This window comes from Panthera tigris, chromosome C1 (assembly GCF_018350195.1).
Source record: "Panthera tigris isolate Pti1 chromosome C1, P.tigris_Pti1_mat1.1, whole genome shotgun sequence".
Lineage (NCBI taxonomy): Eukaryota > Metazoa > Chordata > Mammalia > Carnivora > Felidae > Panthera > Panthera tigris.
The window spans coordinates 115,990,457-116,012,319 of NC_056667.1; the positions used below are offsets into that span (position 1 = coordinate 115,990,457).

Consider the following 21,863-nt stretch of genomic DNA (forward strand, 5'->3'; position numbering starts at 1 on the left):
GTGACCAAAGCAGGACTCGCCCCCGGCTGTCGTGCGGAGCTGGTGCGCTGTTAGCCAGAGTACTGCCAATGCCTCGCCAAGAGAGCTCCTTAAACCCGTTCCGACTAAATTCCCAACAGTGAAACGACAAGTTCGTTAATCGTTAGGATTTTCGTGCAGAAAAACAGCAAAAATTGGGGGAACACAGGATTTCATTTGTTGAGCCCCCTCTCTTGTGACTTCCTTCTATTTCTGTTCAAATAACGTTATGAACCTTTATGCTTTTGTGTTTGGTGCATGGTCGCATATGCATCATGTACCGATGAGGCATCTTGTGAGCTGAGTAAATAATCCATTCTCCTGATGCTCCACCGGGTATAGACCGTGCTCTGTGACTCCTGACGTCCTTCATGTTGCATACTTCCATAACGGCTGACTGAGGCTTCGCGGTGCGAACATAAACGTGGAGTCTGAGCTTAGGCACCGCAGACAGTGCCTTCGTTGTGCCTGTGTGTGTAATAGCCGTGTGAGAGCCAGCAGGCTGCCGCGGAGCTTGGGGATCGGCACTTGCTATCCATTCATCTCCAGCGCCATTTCCGTTCATGAGAAAACATGGCCTTGTTGGGAGCAGTCCCTGCGTTTCCTTCAGACTGTGGCATTTTCTGTGTCGGGTACTCGTGTGTTAATCCTGTGGGTGTTGCCGTTCCTTTTACCTGCAGCCTCTCGACGTCATTCCAGGTCCACTAGTGCCCTCTCCACTGCTGAGTCTGTTGGGCAGTCAGGTGAACAAGTGCTAACTGCATGATTCGGCTTCTTCATACGTCCCGTCTCACGCTCATTCTAGCATTTGTTTCCGTCAGTGTCGCCTAGCACTTGGCATGTATGCACTTCATGTTTGTTTTCCCCAGTGTGCTTTGGTTTTTTTCCGTTGTTGAATGTTTATGGTTCTGTTAATAGGCCGTAGATGCTTTATCGCCTGTTTGACAACATCATCTCTCCAGTGCTCATGTTTATGTGAAAACAAAACAGAAACACGGGGAAGGGCTTCTTCCCCCTCTTTTTAGTCCCTCCCTCAGGAGAACAAGCACCCAAAATAGGTATCATGAAAAGTCCCTTTGGGGAAATAGGGTATGGGTGTCATCCAACAGTCTTGCATTTCCAAAGTCTTTGCTCCCAAAAAGTGGTGATTACTGATGTTAATTATTAGTGTCAGGTTCTGGTGATCTGGAGGAACTATCTAGTTACCAGACGTCCCAAATCACAGAATACATAATTTCACAGGTATAAATACTGTCCGAAAACTTACGGAAAAACAAGGTCACGATTCAGATAATCAGGTCAGGCCGAAGGTAGCCTTTGCAGCCTGTGGTCCCCAAATGTTTCATCCCAGCCCGCTTTAACGATACCAAAAATCCCCTGGTTAGCCATCTGGGGCAAAAAGTAAGCATATAGAAATATATAAGTGTGCTGGCTTTTTATACGCTAACAGTCCCTACTGACCTGAGTCAGAGTTCCTCACCTGAGTACGGCAGTATGTATTAAGTCACAGACTGTTGATGGTGACAACTGTCACCCGTTCACGGAGTTACTTTCTCTGTTCTTCCTCAAAGTGAAGCGGGCTGTGCATTTTATTACTTACACTCTGTTGGATACACCCTCCAGAAGATGAGGGCACAGGCACACGCATCCGTCTCGGGGAACGGAGCTTCATGATAACACAAGAGCAGTGAGAGCGTAGAAGAGATTGTGGTCTGGTGAGAACAAAAGGCTTGTAACCTTGCTCAAATCCAGACAAGCATTTCCCCCTCAGATTTGAAATTCAAATGATCTGTGACATCTATCCAGTGATGTGCAGTCACTGTGTATGGCGGAGCTGGATGCATCTGGGAAGCACAAAGTAATTGCATTGTTCTTACAGCTTTAATTTTGTGTCTAAAAGCAAAATATCAGTATTATCCCTGGAGCAGGAATTGCTGGCATGTGATATACTTTTTGTTTTTTAATTGTTTTAGAGTCCGTTTTATTTAAGTTTATGCTGGGTAATTTTTAAATGGCTTATAACTGAATTACTTTCATTTTGTTACTCATAAATCCCTTACTATCTACCCTTTTTTAATGGAAAAAAGAACAAAGATGATGTATAAAACTATATGCACAGCAAATTTCAAATTTACACGAGTTTTATATTTCAACTGATAATATATATACACACACACACACACACACATATATATAGGGAGACATCTAGATATTATTGTTTTGTGGTCTCTTATATGGCACATTTAATCATCTTTTACATAATGATTTAAGACATGCAGTCTGACCAACAAGTACATTAAAAAAGGGGATAGTATAACATACAATTTTTGTTTCTTTATAAAAATTCATGAGTGTATAACATTTTGGTTAGCGGTGTTTAAATTTTTTCCCCTTTCTGTGGCGCTGGAAGGTGAAAATTTTGAAACTGACATGTTTAATGAGCTAAGGAACACCTCACTTTGAAACTTCTTGTTTCCTAAAGAACTCTTGTTACATATCCAGAGTTTTAAACATATCACTTTACAAGAAAGATCAACTCATGTAAAACAGATTTAGCTTTCCTTTTCCCCTAAATGCTTCATTATGAGAATATATATATATATATATATATATATATATATATATATATATATGTTTGTATATAGTCCAAACAGTGTCTTATTTGTTCATAAAAAGAAAGCGTTTTTTTATCTAACATTTTTCTTCAAAGATTTTTTTTTTTTTTACACGTTAGTGTTTTAAATAAGAAACGTTTGCCAGTAAATAGGTGTGAGACACTTAGGAAGTATGATTTTTATATGAACTTTTCTCCTGTTGTATGTAGCTCCAAGCTCAGGACCTCTCAAGGAAGGCTGCTCACCTGACATAATGGGACTTGTAAAAAGTTTGCCTTCTTTGTCCATGATCCTTAACATAATTGAACTTGAAATAGTTAAACTGCTGGAATTTGTTTTCAATTCCTTGGATCGTATCCATTTTGTTTACATGTATAAAGACTATCATTTGAAATTCAAATCCTTTGAGAGACTCAGGAAAATTTTATATTAATGTTATCTGAGTGATTAATGGTTTGCAGTGGAGATACTAGCTTTTTCTGATGATCATTGAAGACTTTGAATAAAATGAATTTTAAATAACCTTTGGTGACACAGGCATCATGAACAAGTACCCAAAATTAATTGAGCTCAGTTTATAAGAACAGTTAAACAGTAGTGGCACTGACGAAAATTTGCAGAGATCAATTGAACACATTAGTTTCAAATTTTAACTTCTTATTACACATTGCATTAGAACTCACTTGTCAAACCACGAAGCTCCCTAATTAGTTTGACCCGAACATCAGGGCCACTTGCCTCCAGAGGGAATGCTAAATAGATCAAAAGACTCAATGCCACCGCCCAGCTCACTTCTAGAATAAGCTCCCCTCTCTCCCAAGTCTCAACACTTTAACAAAACAAAACATCATTAAAGAGCCATTTCAGTTGTCAGGACGCTTTGTGGCACAGTAGCATTCAGCGCGAACAACTTGACCTCTGCCGCTGGTGAACAAGTCAGGTCTAGTTAGGACTGCAAGGGAAGTGTAGTTACGTGTGGGTAGAGACTTTCCAGTGCCTCTGTCCAGTAGGTGGGAAGAGGCAGGAGCCCCTGCAAACAACTGAGGAAATGTGAATTAAAGTGACATATCTTTGGTTTTGTTTTTTGAATAGACCGGTTTGGGCTTGGCCAGGCAGGAAGAATACCTGGCTCTGTGAATGCCATGCGGGTTTTGAGCACGAGTACAGACCTTGAAGCTGCTGTCGCTGATGCTTTGGTAAGAGTCACGGCGCGTGCGGAGTCTCTCTGACTTACTCATCCGCCATTTTCCTCACAGAAGATCACCTCCAAATCAGCGTCCTCAGGCATCCCCGGCACTGTGTGAATTGTGTAAATATTGTGTACACCCTGTGTAAATAACGTGTAAACTTGTATTATTATCTCTTTCTTTTGAAACTTGGATCCCTGTACAGAAGTGAAGATTGGCCTTACAGAAAACACTAGCATCAAGTATTTCTTCTGTGCTCTTCAATGTCAAGGAAGTTTTGATGTCATTGGGCTGCTTCTTTTTCCCTTTTTTCTCCATTTTTTTTTTTTTTTCTTCAGCGTTTCCTTTTTTCATTCTGTGGCTTCTATTGCTTTACAGGCTCTGATGGCATAGCCTAAACACATCATTATAATAGTAGGTAACAGTGTGAGTGGTTTGAAAATCTCACACTTATTCGATGACCACACTAGTTGTTCCATACAATTTTACATTTGTTTCGTCTTTTAAAATGAGTCATTAAGTCCTTGTTAAGGGAACTTTCCCAAACGTTAATGCCGATGGACTCTGAGGACATAAAGCGCTGGTGGAATGTTTTTGCCTCAGTATAATGTAGTTCCTAAAAATATATTAATAATAATAATAATAATAATAATAATAATAATAATAATATAAAGCAGTTAGAGATCCTTCAGTTTGTGGTTATAGCAAAACACTCCCTGGTAGAATCAGCTTGTGGTCAGATTGCCTTCTAAAGATGCATTTCAACTGGCAGTGACACTGCCTCTAGCATATTCTAGTTGATGTGCTCAGCATTTAAAGCAGATCCTCTTTAGAACTGTCTGATCTCTGGCCTTACTTGTGCTGTTTTAAGATACATTGTCTTTCTAAGGGAAAAAAGTATCTGGTTTCAGAACCAGAAGTTTTAAACCCAGCCGTGTTTTGCATCTGATCAAACCGTTACAGTCCATGGCTGCACGGGTTCTCGCTTTCACCCCCTCCTGTGTCGCCCTCATTTATTCTTGCGCAGTCAGAGTGCTTTGACAAGCGACTGTGAGCAAGCAGTGTGCCACTCTCCCGATGCTTTTCCTGTAAGCAGGGGCTGCCTGGCCAGCTCTATTCATCGGCCTTCTGTGCAGAAGGGCTTTTTTCCTGGCAGGTACTGGAGTTCAGGATAATTGCTTTAACCATGGCTTTGACTTCAGAGTCATGAGCTGGAACAGAACTCTGGGAAGAGATTCTTCCTTCCAAGCTGCAGCACTGGGAATCGCTTACTTATTCAGGGACCCTATTTGGAGGTCAGAGTGGGGGGAAATGATGGATGTGCAAAACCCTTAGTTAAATGGGACTTCCAGTTAAGGTGGGGGAGTTCCCTCCCTCGCTCTTTAAAGAGCTGCGCAAGGGACTGTGCACCAAGTGCTAGGAGCCAGAGTCGGACTTGAGAACTTGAACTTGGGCTTTCCTCGGCTTGGGCTTTTCTCTGAGCTCTAGCCGTCAGCCCACTCAGGCTGCCCTTATTTACTCTTTGTGCAAACTGCCTGGTCTCCCCGAGTGACCTGCTGCAGAAGAGAGAGCTCAGGAATGGTACACAGATGTGCTTCCCAGGATAGAAGCCCCAGGGCAGACAGAAGCTAGCATGGGAATAGGTAGAATTAACGTGACTTTAGAGATGTACCACGGCGATGGGGGGAGTTTTTAGCCTAGCAAAGGAGTATGGCAAGTACTAGAAGGCGTTTCTAGGAGGTGTAGGAAGGGCTAGGAGATGCCATTGTGAAAGCGTTCTTTGTTATTATTCGCTTGATATGAATTGCTTGCTAACCTGTATTTTTGGTTTGCTAAGATATGTTTTGCTGTACACTTTTGTTGCAAGAACAATCCCCACATATGCTTCTGACATAATTCTCTATGCTTTTTCCCCATCCTTCAATATTTTCCTGCCTACAGCTGTTAGGAGACTCCAGGAGCAAGGTACCAGTGCTTTAACTTTTGTTTTACAACTTCATTTTTTTCTGTTGCAAGTATATTTCCTTTAGGAGCTAGTGAAAGCAACAAAGCGTGTAGTATAATGTAGAAATCCTGATCTGAATTATGATTTGTCCAGTCTAGTGAAGCTGTTGTTAGCGATGGAATCAGTCTCCTCTCTCATCTGTTCTAGTTCTTTTTTGTTTTTTGGGTTTTTTTTGGTTTTTGATTTTTGGTTTTTGGTTTTTTTTATGTCGAGCTCTGCTCCTTCTCCTATCAGTGTTTTATTTTATTTATTAACCCAGTTTGTGTCTACTGTTAATGTTCTTATTTCATGGATGGATGTATTCAACATTTTTCTTATTTTATGGATCTAGTTTACACGTAAATAAGATGATCTTGTAATTTACGACCCTAACAAGGATGATTGTGAAAGGGGGGACTATTCATAACTATGCTGGGACAAGAGGCATAAGACAGAACTGTCCCGAGCAAGTTGTGATGGATGGACAAGCCGTGTTAATTAGAAAATTACATTTGGGGGGAGAAAAAGAAAAAAGATTACATTTGTATGGTTTTGGCCAATAACTTTTTTTTTCTTTTAGGGAAAATTGTATTTTGTCAGTTTACTAGCTGTTGCTATATTATGTATGGGTTTAACTTCCAGTTTTATATTCAGGGTAAGAGAAACAAATGAAGGATCTACAGGAAGCCTATTTGTGTTCAGATAATTTAAGAATCCTTTGACAGGGGCTACTCTGCTCTGACATTTCAGTTTTAGACTTTGTTAAGGAAGCATGAATATTCAAACAAATTTTCCCATTGACCGTGCTCAAGATCTATTGTTTTTGATTGTGAAAGGGGCCGGTGGGCACACTTACTTGCAGTGTGGCAGGGGCTGGCCCAGGTTAGTTAGCATATCCTTCCATTATATCCTCGCAACAAGCGTGTGAGAGGTATCGTTACTGTTATTTCAAAGATGGGGAGAGTGAAGCAGGAAGGTTAGGAGGCTTTCTGGGCTTCCTCAGCCCATCAGCGGCTGCAGGCTGACCACCCAGGTCTGTCTTACTGCAAAGTCCACACACGGGACTAGAGACCGTACTCTTTTCGTCTCTGCTGTGGATTGCTCTGCTTGTTATCCTATCCCGACTGGACGTCTGCTTTTCTGTTTTTATTTCCCTAATCTGTAAGCACAGGAAAGTGCGGTGCTTGTGTGCGTGCGTGCGTGCCCGTGTGCGTGCGTGTGTGTATCTTTTTACCATTAACTGTTGCCGATTTTGTTTGGCGTGACTCGCGGTCATTTCGCCTTCCCATTTCTTCCTCCGTCACTCCCACCTCCATTGGACCTGACAGAAGAAGCCTGTGAGGAGGAGGTATGAGCCGTATGGGATGTATTCTGATGACGATGCCAACAGCGATGCCTCAAGCGTTTGCTCTGAGCGCTCGTACGGCTCCAGGAACGGCGGCATTCCCCACTATCTGCGGCAGACCGAGGACGTAGCAGAAGTTCTCAACCACTGTGCCAGTTCCAACTGGTCGGAAAGGAAAGAAGGGCTTCTCGGCCTGCAGAACTTGCTGAAGAGCCAAAGAACACTGAGGTGAGGGGACAGGAGGCCGAGGTTGTGAGCCAAGTTCTAAGTCTCATGGTCTTCTCATCAGCACCTTAAATGGATTCCTTGCCATTCGTGCAGTCCTTCCAGAGTTCCAAGGCTCAGGGTCAGGCACTACGAGTGCTAAGATGGCTAAGACGTGGTCTTTGCCTTCCAGAGACTTTGAAACCTCTGGCAAATACTCTGTACTTTATTAGGTGTGTAAAACATTTGGTTCCCTTACAGTTCATATGTATCAGGTAGGTGTTGTTTGAGAAATCTTGGTACAGTTTGCAGTTTAGGTAAAAAAATCAAACAACTCTGCAGGTTGATATGGTTCATTACACTTTGGGATTGTGGGTAAAATGATAGCAGTCTCCATCTAAAATGTTTCAATATGCAAACACATATATAGCTTAAATATGTATAGTGATGACATACTAAGAGTACTTGAAACTTGTAACGGTATTATCACTAGAAGTGATTACTTTGTTTTTGCCTTTGTTTCTGTGTTTCATAAATTTTCTCAAATGAGCTTGTATTACACACACCAAAAAAGTATGTGTTTATACCATACTTCATCAAATCTAAGGCACCATTGATGCACCGTTATTTTACATCCCTCTAAGAAGAAATGCTGACTTATTAAACCATGGCAATACTAATATGTCTTTGATTGTAAGACAAAGCTCAAAATTATAGAAATGTTACAACGTGAAGAATTTGAGAAAGTTAGAATCCATGAAATGCAGTATATTCTTTGGATAATTTTTTTTTAAGTTTATTTCGAGAAAGAAAGAGAGCAAGCAAGTACATGCGGGAGGAGGGGCAGAAAAAGGGAGAGAGAGAGAATTCCAAGTGGGCCCCCAGCTGTCAGCGTGGAGCCCAGTGCGGGGGCTCGATCCCACCCAAACTGTGAGATCATGACCTGAGCCAAAACCAAGAGTTGGACACTTAACCGACTAAGCCACCCAGGTGCCCCTGGATAATTTTTCTAAGATAAATTTTGAACGTGTGTAAGTTTATGGTCACAGGTGGGCCCTGCGAAGCTAAGTGAACATTGACTGATGAATCCCCATGCTGTTAAGTGTGCCCGTCCAGTCAGTCAGACTCCGCCCTGCCATATTTGGACTTGCTTTGTGCTGTCCTCCTACCTCCCCCCAGGCTCCCATTATTCCATTCTGGTCACGAAGAGGTCTTGAGCAGCTTTGTCCTATGCCTTCTGAAATTCAGGTAGCCTCTGACATTCACTAGTGAGCTGTCAACAACAAAATGAGGATGGTTTATTGAGATGATGATTCCTCAGAATCTGCTTAATCTGGTGGTCCCCTTTCTTAATATTTTAATGTTGACCGAGTATCCGTTGAATAATCTCTAGAAATCTATTGATTGGGATTGGTCTAATCTAGAGCGCTGTGTTACTGATGTTAAAGTAGATCATCAAACCAGCTGTCTCGTAGGTGTGAAGGGGGATTACTCAGGGGGTAATTTGGGGGCAAGATGATGATCCTTATACTCAAGCCTTGAAGTAAAATGGGCCTCAGTGGTATAGATAAGGATAAGAAAAAGCAAAAGGGCACTAACAGGAAATGAACATTTGCTTTGTCTCAGTAGCTGTAGGAAGGAAGTGTGTTCTCTCCTTAACCCTCCCTGTAGTCATTTGTTTGATACAGATCTAAAGACATTTGAGTACTTTGTAGCAAAACTGAGATTAAAATCCAGGTCTGTCTGACCCCAAACCACGTGCTTTTCCTAGTTTATCTCATTGAGTTTCATCTGTGGCAGGTGGAAGACACACCTCAAATGGGTGGGGTTTAGCTCATGGCTTTGCCTCCCCCATGTGTGTGAACTTCAGCAGTCCCTCTGGAAGATTGTTTCCTCATTTTCAGATGAGAGCCCAACTATCATGATTTTATATTTCTACGTAATTTCATCATGAGTTAAATAAGTTAATTTATTTGTGAAAAAAACTCCGTTATATAAAAATTTAAAAAAAAATTTTTTTTAATTTTAGTGTTTATTTATTTTTAGAGAGAGAAAGACAGAGTGTGAGCAAGGGAGGGACAGAGAGAGAGGGAGACACAGAATCCAAAGCAGGATCCAGGCTCTGAGCTGTCAGCACAGAGCCTCATGTGGAACTCGAACCCATGAACCACGAGATCATGACCTGAGCCAAAGTTGGACACTCAACCAACTGAGCCACCCAGGCGTCCCTGTTACATAAAAATTATTTTTTAAAAAGCTGTCACGGGCTGCCCGGGTGGCTCAGTCGGTGAAGCCTCCGACTCTTCATTTCGGCTCAAGTCATGATCTCATGGTCTGTGAATTCAGGCCCCACACTGGGCCCTGCGCTGACAGTGTAGAGCCCGCTTGGGATTCTCAATCGCCCCCTCTCTCTATGCCTCCCCCTTCTCAAAATATAGAAAAAACAAAAGCTGTCACTAATCTCAGTGTTGACTCATGAAATTCCAAGTTCATTTCTTTCCATTTTATTTCCTCTAGTCGAGTAGAATTGAAAAGACTGTGTGAGATCTTCACTCGAATGTTTGCTGACCCTCACAGCAAGGTAAGTCTGGGAATCCTGCCTGCTCATGCCCCCCCTGCATGCCCACGTGAGCTGTATAATACACTACTTAAGAGTGAGAGTTCCCCATAGTGCAGTTTAGACCTTCCAGATTTAACACCAGTTTCTGCAGTAGTTGATGTTATATCTTTTAAGCTGTTTTTTTGTTTGTTTGTTTGTTTTTGTTTCTGTTTTTTGAGAGAGACGGAGAGAGAGTCCCAAGCAGGGACTCAGTCTCACGAATAGGGAGATCATGACCTGAGCCAAAATCAAGAGTCAGAAGCTTAACCAACTGAGCCACCCAGGCACCCCCCCCCCCCCCGCCCGTTATATCTTTTAAAAATGACTTCTGGAGAACTTAAAATGTCCATAAAACTTCGGGCTGGATAAAGTATGTTTTAAGAGTTAATGGAAAGAGTCAGATGTATTCTTACTCATTCAGATACTTTTGGGTGCCTCCTATTAGCCAAACAGTGGTGCTAGAATAAAACATTGTATTATAATGTAGTGCCCCCTTTTTTTTTTTAACTTACAGTAGTTAAGAAGATAATCAAATATATGATTTTTTTTTTTTTTTTTTTTTTTTTTTTTTTTTTGTATCCCACGTAGAATGTGTCTATATAGGACAGGACAGAAAAATAGAAGCATTTATGTAACGGATTTATTGAAAAACCAGGTTAAACTATTTCTCCAAATAGAATTTGCTGTCCCTAAGAACTTGCTGTCCCTAAGAACTGCGGCCATTTAGCAGGTGTCCACACTCCCGGGGTCCAAGGAGAGTGCTGATCATGAGGGGATCCCTGCTGGGGGGGAAACAACACTGAGTGTGACCCAGGCCCTTTCTAGGAGTGGTGCCGAGAGGGGGTCTTTACAGAAGCTTACTTGGAGTCCAGATTTGAAGCACATACCATCAGTTGGGGAGGAGTCCTAGAGGCTGTCGGGTGCTTTTAGAGAAAGAAAATAGGGGGAATGAGTTTATTGGGGAAGTTTAAAGGATGGATAAAGGACAGAAACAATCTGTGGGTCCTGTTCTTTGAGATGCTCATGGGAGCCTAGGAGAATGAATGTGTGGGTTCTCTGGTCTCTACGGGGGGGGCGGCGCGGGTTGGGGGACAGCATTTTTCCTCGATCCTGGTCTTTGAAGCATGTCTTAAAAGTCCTGTGGTGATCCTCATAGCAAAGTCCACATTAACAACATTCGTAAAATTCAAGAAAGGTTGGGTTCTAGGGCCACACAGATATCCAAAGATCTAATTATCATGATTTTTCTCTAAGGTAGTGTTTAAAAGCAGGAAGATTTTAAGCATAAGCATAAGATTCATAAGACTTACGGCATAAGGGGTATTAGGTGGTATGGGGCATTGATGAAATTTCTATTACCTGTCACCTCTAGATTGCTGATTCAGAACCAGAATATGAGGATAAAGAAGGAAATTTGTTTCCATCAGAAGGCTCTTGTACAGTGAGTTTGGAGGTCTCAGTTTAGTTCATATTTGCTAGCTGCCTTTGAGCTAAGTCAGGAATCCCTGGGGCTCAGTGAGTTATTTCTGAGCTGTCTCACCGGAGACCCCTGGTGGTTAATAGCTGCTGTGCTAGAACTGAGCAGGTCTATAATGGCTGGATTGTCCCAGTAGAGCACGACTCATTAGCCAAATAGGGTACTTCTCTCTCTGAAATCGGTTCCAGGATAGTCCACTGTGGACTCTTATCTCACCTTAGCGTTAATGACTGCACGGCAGCATAAGAATTATGCGGACTGTATACCATACTTTTTTACAATAAAGACTATTATCACTTTTACAGTATCTTCTTATAAAGATATTCCTTTGCAGTATCTGAACTGGAGTCATACAGTGCACAGGTGTTTTTCCTCCCTCATCCTCCAACATCCAAATAGTACTTGTTGAGTGCTAGGTAACGAACAGTAATAGTATAGAATTATGATGGTTAAAATACCTTTTTTTTTTTTTAAGAGAAAGGAAGGAAGGAGGAAAAGCCTGCAGGAATAAACTGACACTTTTCAGTAAAGTTAATTTCTCTCAATACTGTATTTCGAAGGCATATTGAGGGAGGGGAGAGTATCAGATATCAGAGATCAGTTTGTAGTCTTTTCAGGTCTTTTAAAAAACTGCATGAAAATGGTATTAATTCACTGTAGACTAACATGGAATTTGTTTTGTTGCATGGCCTGGTTTGCGGTGGAATTCACAACAGAGAGTAAGTTCCAATCCTTTTTCCTTTATTTTTTTAAATACATTTGTCTTCTCTAATATGACCTGTCCGTGTTTTAGAGACTTTGGAGACAATTCTGAATTACATATATGAAATGTTTCCGTCTAGGTTTTCAGTATGTTTTTGGAGACTCTGGTGGATTTTATAATAATTCATAAGGATGACTTACAAGACTGGCTTTTTGTTCTTCTCACACAATTACTTAAGAAAATGGGGGCAGATTTACTTGGATCTGTGCAAGCAAAAGTTCAAAAGGCTCTAGATGTCACAAGGTAAGTTTTTAAGGACCAGACCACTTTTTTCCCCAGCTTTTGAGTTGTAACTGACATAAAACGGCCTATAAGTTTGAAGTGTATAACATGATGGTTTAATACACGTGTACATTGCTAAATGATTACCACGGTGTTAGTTGACACATTCTTCACCTCACATAATTACCATTCTTTTATTGTGCTCGTGGTAAGAACATGTAAGAGCTTATTCTTTTAGGCACTGTCAAGTGTATAATCCAGTCCTGTTAACTGATAATCACCATCTGTACTTCAGATCCCCAGAGCTGCTGCGTGTTATGTATGCTTGTTCCCTTTGACCAGCATCTCCCCATGCTTCCCACCCCCGCATCCCCTGACCACCACCATTCTGCTCTGTTTTTATGAATTTAGGGTTTTTTTGTTTTGTTTTTTATTTGTTTCTTTTTGTTTGTTTGTTTGATTCCACGTATAAGTCAGATCACGCAACATTTATCTTTCTTTGTCTGGCTTATTTCACTTAGCATAATGCCCTCAACGTCCATCCATGTTGTCCCAAATGGCAGCATTTTCTTCTTTTTTATGACTGAATAATATGCCATTATTTTTCTTTGTCCGTTCGTTCATCTGTTGACAGACACTTAGGTTGTTTTGTATCTTGACTATTGTAAATAATGCTACAGTGAACATGAGGTCAGAAGTCTCTTCAAGATAGTGGTTTCATCCCCTTTGTATACATACCCAGAAGTCGAATTACTGGATTATATGATGTTTCTATTTTTAATTTTTAATTAATTTATGTCTTCAAGTTTCTTTGGGGGGGGGGGGGTGCTTGGCACAGAAGGAGAGAGAGAGAGAGAAGGAGAGAAAGAATCCCAAGCAGGCTCTGCACTGCCATGCGTAACCCGACGTGGGGCTTGATGTCATGAACCGTGAAATCGTGACCTGAGCCAAAATCAAGAGTTGGATACTTAACTGACTGAGCCACCCAGGCGCCCCTTTATTTTTAATTTTTTGAGGAACATGTATACTGGTTTTCATAGTGGCAGCACCAATTTACATTCCTGCCTACAGTGCACAAGGGTTCCCTTTTCTGCACATCCTCAACATTTATAATAACTAGGAGGTGTGAGGTGATAGCTCACCGTGGTTTTGATTTGCATTTCCCTCATGGTGATGTTGAGCACCTTTACATGGATTTGCTTGACACTTGTTTGACATTTGTTGATGTCATGTTTGGGAATGTATCTGTTCACGTGGGCTAGACAATGTTGATGTTAACAAGACTCTTACAGTGTTTTTCTGGCATTCTCTTTTGTTTTTGTCAGCTGCTTGAATAAGTCCTCTCTTACACCATTTCCACATTCTCTTGTTAACAGATTTGTTGAAATGTCCCTGCTTTCCATGAGATGAAAAGTTGGCGTTATTTTTGTGAATGCTCAAGACAAATGTAAAAACAAGTATAAAACCTTGCAAATTGATCCTCTTTATCTTTAAAAGACATTTTAGAGTATTTATTTACATCCTTCTGAAGACCTCAGTATTTTTAAAAAATGATTATTTTGAGAGAGAGCACGCATGTACGTATGCACACATACGTGAGTGGGGGAGGGGCAGAGAGAGAGGGAGACAGGGAATCCCAAGCATCCTCTACACTGTTAGCGCAGAGCCCTACGCAGGGCTCAGTCTCACAAACCGTGAGATTGTGACCTGAGCCGACGTTCAACCCACTGAGCCACCCAGGCACCCTAAGACCTCGATATTTTTATTTATTTATTTTTAATTTACATCCAAGTTAGCTAGCATATAGTGCAATAATGTTTTCAGGAGTAGATTCCAGTGACTCATCCCCTGTGTGTAACACCCAGTGCTCATCCCCAACAAGTGTCTTCCTTAACCCCTTACCCATTTAGCCTGTCCCCCCACCCACAGCCCCTCCAGCAACCCTCAGTTTATTCTCTGTATTTAAGAGTCTCTTATGTTTCGCTCCCTCCCTGTTTTTATATTCTTTTTGCTTCCATTCCCTTATGTTCATCTGTTTTGTATCTTAAATTCTTCATATGAGTGAAGTCATAGGATATTTGTCTTTCCCTAACTTATTTCACTTAGCATAATACTCTCCAGTTCCATCCACGTAACTGCAAATAGCAAGATTTCATTCTTTTTGATTGCCGAGTAATACTCCATTGTATGTATATACCACATCTTCTTTATCCATTCATCCACCAATGGACATTTGGGCTCTTTCCATACTTTGGCTATTGTTGATAGTGCTGCTATAAACATGGGGGTGCATGTGTCCCTTCTAAACAGCACACCTGTATCCCTTGGATAAATGCCTAGTAGTGCAATTGCTGGGTCGTAGGGTAGTTCTATTTTTAATTTTGAGGAACCTCCATACTGTTTTCCAGAGTGGCTGCACCAGCTTGCATTCCCACCAACAATGCAAAAGAGATCCTCTTTCTCTGCATCCTCGCCAACTTTATTGTTGCCTGAGTTGTTAATGTTAGCCATTCTGACAGGTGTGAGGGGATATCTCATTGTGGTTTTGATATGTATTTCCCTGATGGTGAGTGATGTTGAGCATTTTTTAATGTGTCGGTTGGCCATCCGGATGTCTTCTTTGGAGAAGTGTCTCTTCATGTCTTTTGCCCATTTCTTCACTGGATTATTTGTGTTTTGGGTGTTGAGTTGGATAATTTCTTTATAGATTTTGGATACTAACCCTTTATCTGATGTCGTTTGCAAATATCTTTTCCCATTCCATTGGTTGCCTTTTAGTTTGGCTCATTGTTTCCTTCACTGTGCAGAAACTTTTTATCTGGATGAGGTCCCAATAGTTCAAGACCTCAGTATTTTTAATACTTCCATCTTCTTACAAGTCACACTAGAAATCTTGCTAGTCACATATGATGTAGGGCTCCCACTCGCCCAGCTACAATCTCTGTTAGCATTCACTGACTCAGAGGTTGATAACGCATAGCAGTTGTGACCTGTTACAAGGAAAGAAAGAAGAGCTGTGGAGATTCAGAGACATGTGAAAAACTGACTGTGTGCTGTCATTTTTCAGAAACCTCTTATCTACTGTGTCTGCAGTTGTAGGTTCGCAACATACGAGTATTAGAAATTAAATAGCCTCAGAAGACACCTCGCTGTAATGACTCAGTTGCCATTTGGTGGAAGATGGAGGGTTATAGGTCAGATCAGTGAATTTTTAAAAGAATAAAGCCAATGACTCCAGATCAACTAATTATCCTCAGTAGGGTAACTTTTATATGACTCAGTTACTACACACTGGAATATTATTATATATCATAGAATGTCCAAAACAGAAGGACCCACCTTCATTTTATTAATGAGGAAACAGACTTTACTTGACTTGCCCGGGTCACAGTGCGTGTTAGTGGCCATGTGGGAACTGGAATCCAGGACTGCTGGTTATTACACCACTGTGTGTTCCCCTTACTGCAGGCTGGTCTGTGGATGTGGGACTTTCTCTCCTGAAGGAGAATGTGGATAGTATTTGCGCTTTTTCTTTCCTCTCTGGCTCCCTCCACTAACAGTAGCGCACGTCACCCTGCCATCATCCCCCATGTATGTGTCTGTTAGTTGTTTGTGACTGCGCAACATGCATTTGTTCCTCTGTGCTCTGATGCCAACTGTTTTCTTTTGGTTCCTGACCCTGTAGATCTGTATAATTTGTGCTGCTATAGAATTTTATTATCCAAAGAGCTCTCCCTTGGTATTCAGTGAGCTCAGTATAATATACTATATTTACAATAAGCTTTTCAAATGCCGTCCCTCCTTTGGATGAGCGAGTTTAGTGGAATTAAGGAACATTCCTGCGTGCCGGTGTATTACTGGATTTGTAAAGGTTCAGCCAGGGATTGACTAGAAGGGCAAGGCGGGTCCAGCTGATAGTAACTGAGTGAAGTAGACAGGAGAGACGGTGATGCTGTGGGCTAGGGAACTTCCGTAGAGAGAGGTGGCCATGTTGGCATGTGGGCCCAGTGGTCCCAGACTTCCCAAGAAAGGTCAGAAATGTGGAATAAGGCAACACATTTGAGCTTTATTTTTAAATGACACTCTGAAAGCCAGATAAAACATTTGTGAATCAGACTTGGCCTAAAGGTCTCTTCCTTCATATAGGTGAATTTGTGAAGGGCAAAAACTTTCAGATCTTTAAGGATGGCAGGAATATTAAGATTTTACTCCTAAACTTTGGTGATTAAGGAAAACCCTCTGGTTATTTTCCTGGATGCTCCCTTTCCTTTAAGAATCCTCTCCTGGGTAGATTCGATCCAAATCTCTAGAGCACATTCATTATTCAGTTTTCTCAGCAGCTGAGATGCCTAGCTATTTATGCATATTTAGGACCCATCAGTGAGTATTGGCGGGGAAGGGAGGGGAGGGCCTTTGTAATGGCTGAGGGGGGTTCCTAAGATAACAGGTCTGATTGCGAGTCTGCCTACTTCCTTTCCTTTGGCTGTGCCTGGCCACAGACACGTTTCCAGGTTAAACACGCCAGCTTATACTGAAATGGATTCTCCGTTCTCCCCTTGCTGTAGAAGGAGACAGAAGTTTTGTGTGTGGTTTGTCAAGCTCGTTTCTCTAATTTATAGCTGGTGTGAGTCACTTAAGTCATGTATGCTAAAGCGTACTTTGCTTACAGAAGTGGTCCTCCTGGCTTCCTGGGTACAAATACATGTGCTATTGGGTCACGTTTACTTTTTATTAGTAATTATAACAGTAGTAATATTAGTACCCAGGATGTGCTCCGTGCTTTGCATTTTCTTTACATTATGTCATTAAAATTTCAAATTCAGGGGCGCCTGGGTGGTTCAGTCGGTTAAGCGTCTGACTTCAGCTCAGGTCACGATCTCGCGGTCCGTGAGTTCGAGCCCTGCGTCAGGCTCTGGGCTGACGGCTCAGAGCCTGGAGCCTGCTTCCGATTCTGTGTCTCCCTCTCTCTCTACCCCTCCCCCGTTCATGCTCTGTCTCTGTCTCAAAAATAAAAATAAACATTAAAAAAAAAAAGTAAAATTTCAAATTCATCCTGTGACTTCACAGATCTGAACCTGCTTCCCCGTTCTTGTTACTATACTTCTGTAGATTGAGAAGAGTCCCTTAGAGAGGCCAAAGGAAACAATGCCGTCACTCAGCCTCAGTTGTAATAGATGTTTGCATTGCACCATCTTTCCTATTAGTGTGGAAAATACGTCTACATCTTCCTACATGGACACGATTATGCACTTTTAAACTAATGCTAGTAATTGCAGCATTTTAAGGGAAGGAGCATGGACTTTGGCTAGCCAAGAGTCCTCAGGGTTACTCAGATGTATCAAAGATGTGAAATGGCTGCAAGAAATGAGATCAGGAACAGGTGAGAAGCGGAGGGTCCTGGTTTCTGCATATGTGTTGTAGCTGGATGGGGGATTCCCTTGCTGGGTCTCCCATACTCTTTGTGGTCACCCTACAAAATAGAGACCAGAAGCAGTTGCCCAGTAGGACCAAGGAGGACAGCATGGTTAGCTGAAGCAAGGACAGCTGTAGGCAGCCTCGTCAGGATGTAAATTAAGATTTCGGAATTGGAAGTTTTTCTCATGAAGCAGTTTCAGAAAGGTACCTGGAAAGAAGATGAGCACATTCTAGAAGGCAGGTAGGAATCTCTTTTATCGTTTGGTCTTCATTTCTAAAATAGCATACATAACTCTAAGTGTCGTGTGTGTTTTTGGGACTTGTAGCAAGATTTCCCATTTTCTGGGGCACCTGGGTGGCCGAGTTGGTTGAGCGTCCGACTTCGGTTCAGGTCATGATCTTGCACTTGGTGAGTTGAGCCCCACGTCGGGCTTTGTGCTATCAGCACAGAGCCTGCTTTAGATTCTCTGCCCCACTCTGTCTCTGCCCCTCCCCCTCTCAAAAATAAATAAAACATTTTTTAAAAATAATAAGTAAAAAAAAAGATTTTCCATCTTCTTAATTTTATATGTAATGTCTATTACTCTAGTATTTATATAAAATGGAAAGTACAATTACCTGGTGTAGAGGCTTGCTTCCGTGTCCATCAGACTTATCTCTAGTGGTATATTTTTGTTTCTGAGATGGTTTTGCATTATTTTTTGTAACGTATCTTTCCTTAAAATGAGCACTTTCTTTCTTCTCTTAAACCTAGGGACTCCTTTCCATTTGACCAACAGTTTAACATTTTGATGAGATTCATTGTGGATCAAACTCAAACTCCTAACCTCAAGGTTGGTGACTATTTGTCATTACAATTCAACCTCTAGAAGTCAAATTTGCTTAAAATGTCCTTTTTTGTACATGACTCGTATTTGGCTGTTATGAATAAGTCTGCTGTGAGTGAGCATTCTTACACAACTGTTTGGGGCCATGTTTCCATTTTTCTTGTTTGAGTACCTAGGAGAAGAGTCACTGGTTCATTGGGTGGGTCGTGTTTAATGTTATTTTAAACTGTTCAAATGGTTGTACCGTATTATATTCCTACCAGCAATATAATGGCAGGCCTAGTAGTTCCACATCCTCACCAACATTTGAGTAATTTTGCTGTTTTCCACCGTATTTAAACTAGAAAATTCTGGTGTGTTGATATAAGGTATCTTACTGAAATGTTTTCCATATTAACGTTCTAACACATGAAAATTAATTGTCACGTATTTTGGAAAATCATAACTATAAGACTGAATTGGAGGGAGGATATTATTAATTTCAATTAGGTCGTGTACGTCATCTCTTCTTCATTCATTAGCTTTTGTTGGGGTTTTAGGATAGCTGCAATCAATAACCGCCCTCTTCTCCTAAGGTCAAAACCAATTGAGGCATCAGTGGAGAAGTTAAGGTAGAATATCAGCGTGATTGCTAAAAATGCTACCTTGCAAGACGTGGCCTAGGATGCCCAAAAAACAATACTAAGTGCTTCCTGGTCAAGCGGCAGAGTCATAATCCCGTGGCCTGCCCATGGGGGCTCATGCCCTGCAGGTGTCTTGCTGCGTATGGGAGGAGGCAGAGCAGGCCTTCTCCACAGGCACGGTGATCTAAAACTGAAGGAGGTTGATCTGTATGCCAGTCTTCCTGTTCCCAAACTTAACCTGTCAGCCATTTCATGCTTTTGTCCCTGATGGACGTGGCTCTGTGTGAAAACATAGATCCAGGAGAAAGGAGGGGTCCCCTCAATTGTATTTACTTTTCTCTGATCAGAATTCTATTCAGAGATTCATAAGTGTACCTAATGAGTATAATTATTGGGTCTTTCAGGTCAAAGTTGCAATCCTGAAGTACATCGAGTCCCTCGCTAGGCAGATGGATCCAACGGATTTTGTAAACTCTAGTGAGACGAGGCTTGCAGTTTCTAGAATTATAACCTGGACGACAGAACCAAAGAGTTCAGACGTGAGAAAGGTATGTCCGCGAGAGCTCAAGTGCAGCTTTAAACACACCGTTCTCAGGCATGTGTTAGGAAAAGAAATGTACTTGGGAACTTGCACACCATGCCACACACCTACATGGGATCCTTTATTACTCCTTTTCTGTGAAACCAAGACTTTGCTGTTGCCCCTTACCTTCTTTCTCCAGTTCCACCTAGTCCCAGTCTTCCAGCATCAAAATGAAAATCGGAAATCGTGTTATGATTGGTTTGTGGTTTTCTTAGGCATCTATTTTATTCTTTTTAAGTGAGAAATCACTCATGGTTTAGTGTCTCTTCAGGCCATCGGTTTTCCACATATCAGTTTTGTGACATGGACTTTGAGGACAGAATTGAAAATCTAAGGCTGCCAGGCCACAAGGTGCCTCATAGCAAAAGGTGGCTGAAAATTTGCTAAGAAATGAATTTCTGAATTTAAAAAGAGCAAACAATTTCAGATTACATACCATACTTGGAACACACTCTGACTTGGGGAGTGACATGGGGAGATAGAATTCAGATTTTGGATGCACCCTGATATCAAGGTGTTGTTTTGTTAGTTTATCAGCTGAAGAATATTGGCTACTTTTTTCAGAAATGACACATTGAGGAGCGGATAACATAGGAAAGAGCACAGAGTGCTATTATTTCTCTTTCAAGATAGTACTCTGCATCAGGACTATTACAAAGATTAATTATTACATGTGAAATGCTTTGTCAGTTCCTGACAAGTTGTAAGCACACCGCAAGCGTAAATTACTGTGTTTGTCTCTCTTACTCTCTGCCTGTCGATGTCGTTCTGTGCTTGAGCTTCCCACTGCTTGAGTTTGACACGTGGCCATTATTCTTTTTACTTTATGGATAAACTAAGTAGCCTTTATGAAGTACTCTTAAAAGCCAGCTTTCTCAGTTCTGCTTCCAGACTGGAGGTACGTGATTTTGGTTATTTGTGTATAATCACGAGCCTTGCATTTTTTCTTTTGTACCACACTCCTTCCACCCTTGGCCCTACCAGTGGAGTTGTTTGGCCTTAAGCAGAGTTGATAATGTGGACCACTTGGGTCCAGCAGGAAAAAAGGAAAGGAGAAATCCAAGCAATAGTTAGCAGGAGTGGTAAATTTCCAAATGCCAATAAACACTTAGCTCCTCTTCCATTGAAGTTCAAAGACAAGAACAGAAGAATTCTGTAAAAGGTTTCTTTAGAAGGGTTACGGATCATGTAAGTCCTGCGTATAGTCATATATAGTCATTGTATAGTCATAAACTAAGTTGTCCAAGGACAAGGAACAAGGGCAAATCCTGTTAAAGCACTCATTCAAAATTGTTATCAAAGAGGCATTTCACTGGCAACCTCTGATTTAGCCATTAAACCAGTTTGGGATTAGGGAGGTACAATAGGAGGTGGTTGAATGATTTGCTTCGTGTGTAAGTCACAAACAGATATTTCTGTTGTAGTTTTGAAAATCACAACAGTGGCCAAAATACAAAAGCCTTAAGGGTAGCTTTCTGTCTTTAGTCATAACATGTAAATGTGTGTGTGTGTCTATGTGTGTGCCTTTTGTAATTGAATGTTACTTAAGTATTCCTTCCTATAGGACTGAAACATTGTAGACTTACGTATTACCATAATTCTAGCCTGTTGAGGAGCAGTTCACTTTCATCGTATCCTCCACTTTCTCTGGACGTGCGCATTAAAAACTTGAACTACAATTTATTTTCCTAACTTTTCTAAGGAGGACGTTATAGGAACTTTCTTCCTTGAGTTATTTAGCCTTAGGCTCCCAAGGCTTGAGTCAGTTATGGTTAGGATATTAAACTTATTGCCAGAAATCATGTGGATCGTTTACTGTTTGATCTTCAACACTTAATGTCAGTCATTTTGGGTCACGCGGTGCTACTTCACAAAGCCTGGTCTCCATTGGTGTTCCACTCCTGTTGCCTGCCCTCACTTCTTCCCGAACTTCCCCATGTCAAGGACTGCTCAGCACCTCGCCTTCAGACTGAGTTCAGATCCAGGTTCTGGGCCAGTAAT

General features: G+C 41.5%; 1 protein-coding gene across 14 annotated transcripts in view; it reads left to right on the forward strand.

Annotated features, from left to right (window-relative positions):
* Nucleotides 1-21,863, forward strand: part of CLASP1 (cytoplasmic linker associated protein 1) — a 272,320-nt gene that overhangs the window by 197,674 nt on the left and 52,783 nt on the right. For 6 of the 14 annotated variants that reach the window (XM_042994217.1, XM_042994220.1, XM_042994227.1 and 3 more), the window contains 9 exons: nucleotides 3,726-3,829; nucleotides 5,762-5,785; nucleotides 7,133-7,377; nucleotides 9,871-9,934; nucleotides 11,325-11,405; nucleotides 12,146-12,148; nucleotides 12,272-12,435; nucleotides 18,584-18,662; nucleotides 19,684-19,827. In XM_042994217.1, the coding sequence (XP_042850151.1) occupies nucleotides 3,726-3,829; nucleotides 5,762-5,785; nucleotides 7,133-7,377; nucleotides 9,871-9,934; nucleotides 11,325-11,405; nucleotides 12,146-12,148; nucleotides 12,272-12,435; nucleotides 18,584-18,662; nucleotides 19,684-19,827 (908 nt within the window). Of the gene's footprint in view, nucleotides 1-3,725; nucleotides 3,830-5,761; nucleotides 5,786-7,132; nucleotides 7,378-9,870; nucleotides 9,935-10,143; nucleotides 10,147-11,324; nucleotides 11,406-12,145; nucleotides 12,149-12,271; nucleotides 12,436-18,583; nucleotides 18,663-19,683; nucleotides 19,828-21,863 lie in introns of all 14 variants that reach the window. The other 8 variants (XM_042994223.1, XM_007091173.3, XM_007091175.3 and 5 more) reach the window with 4 other exon arrangements.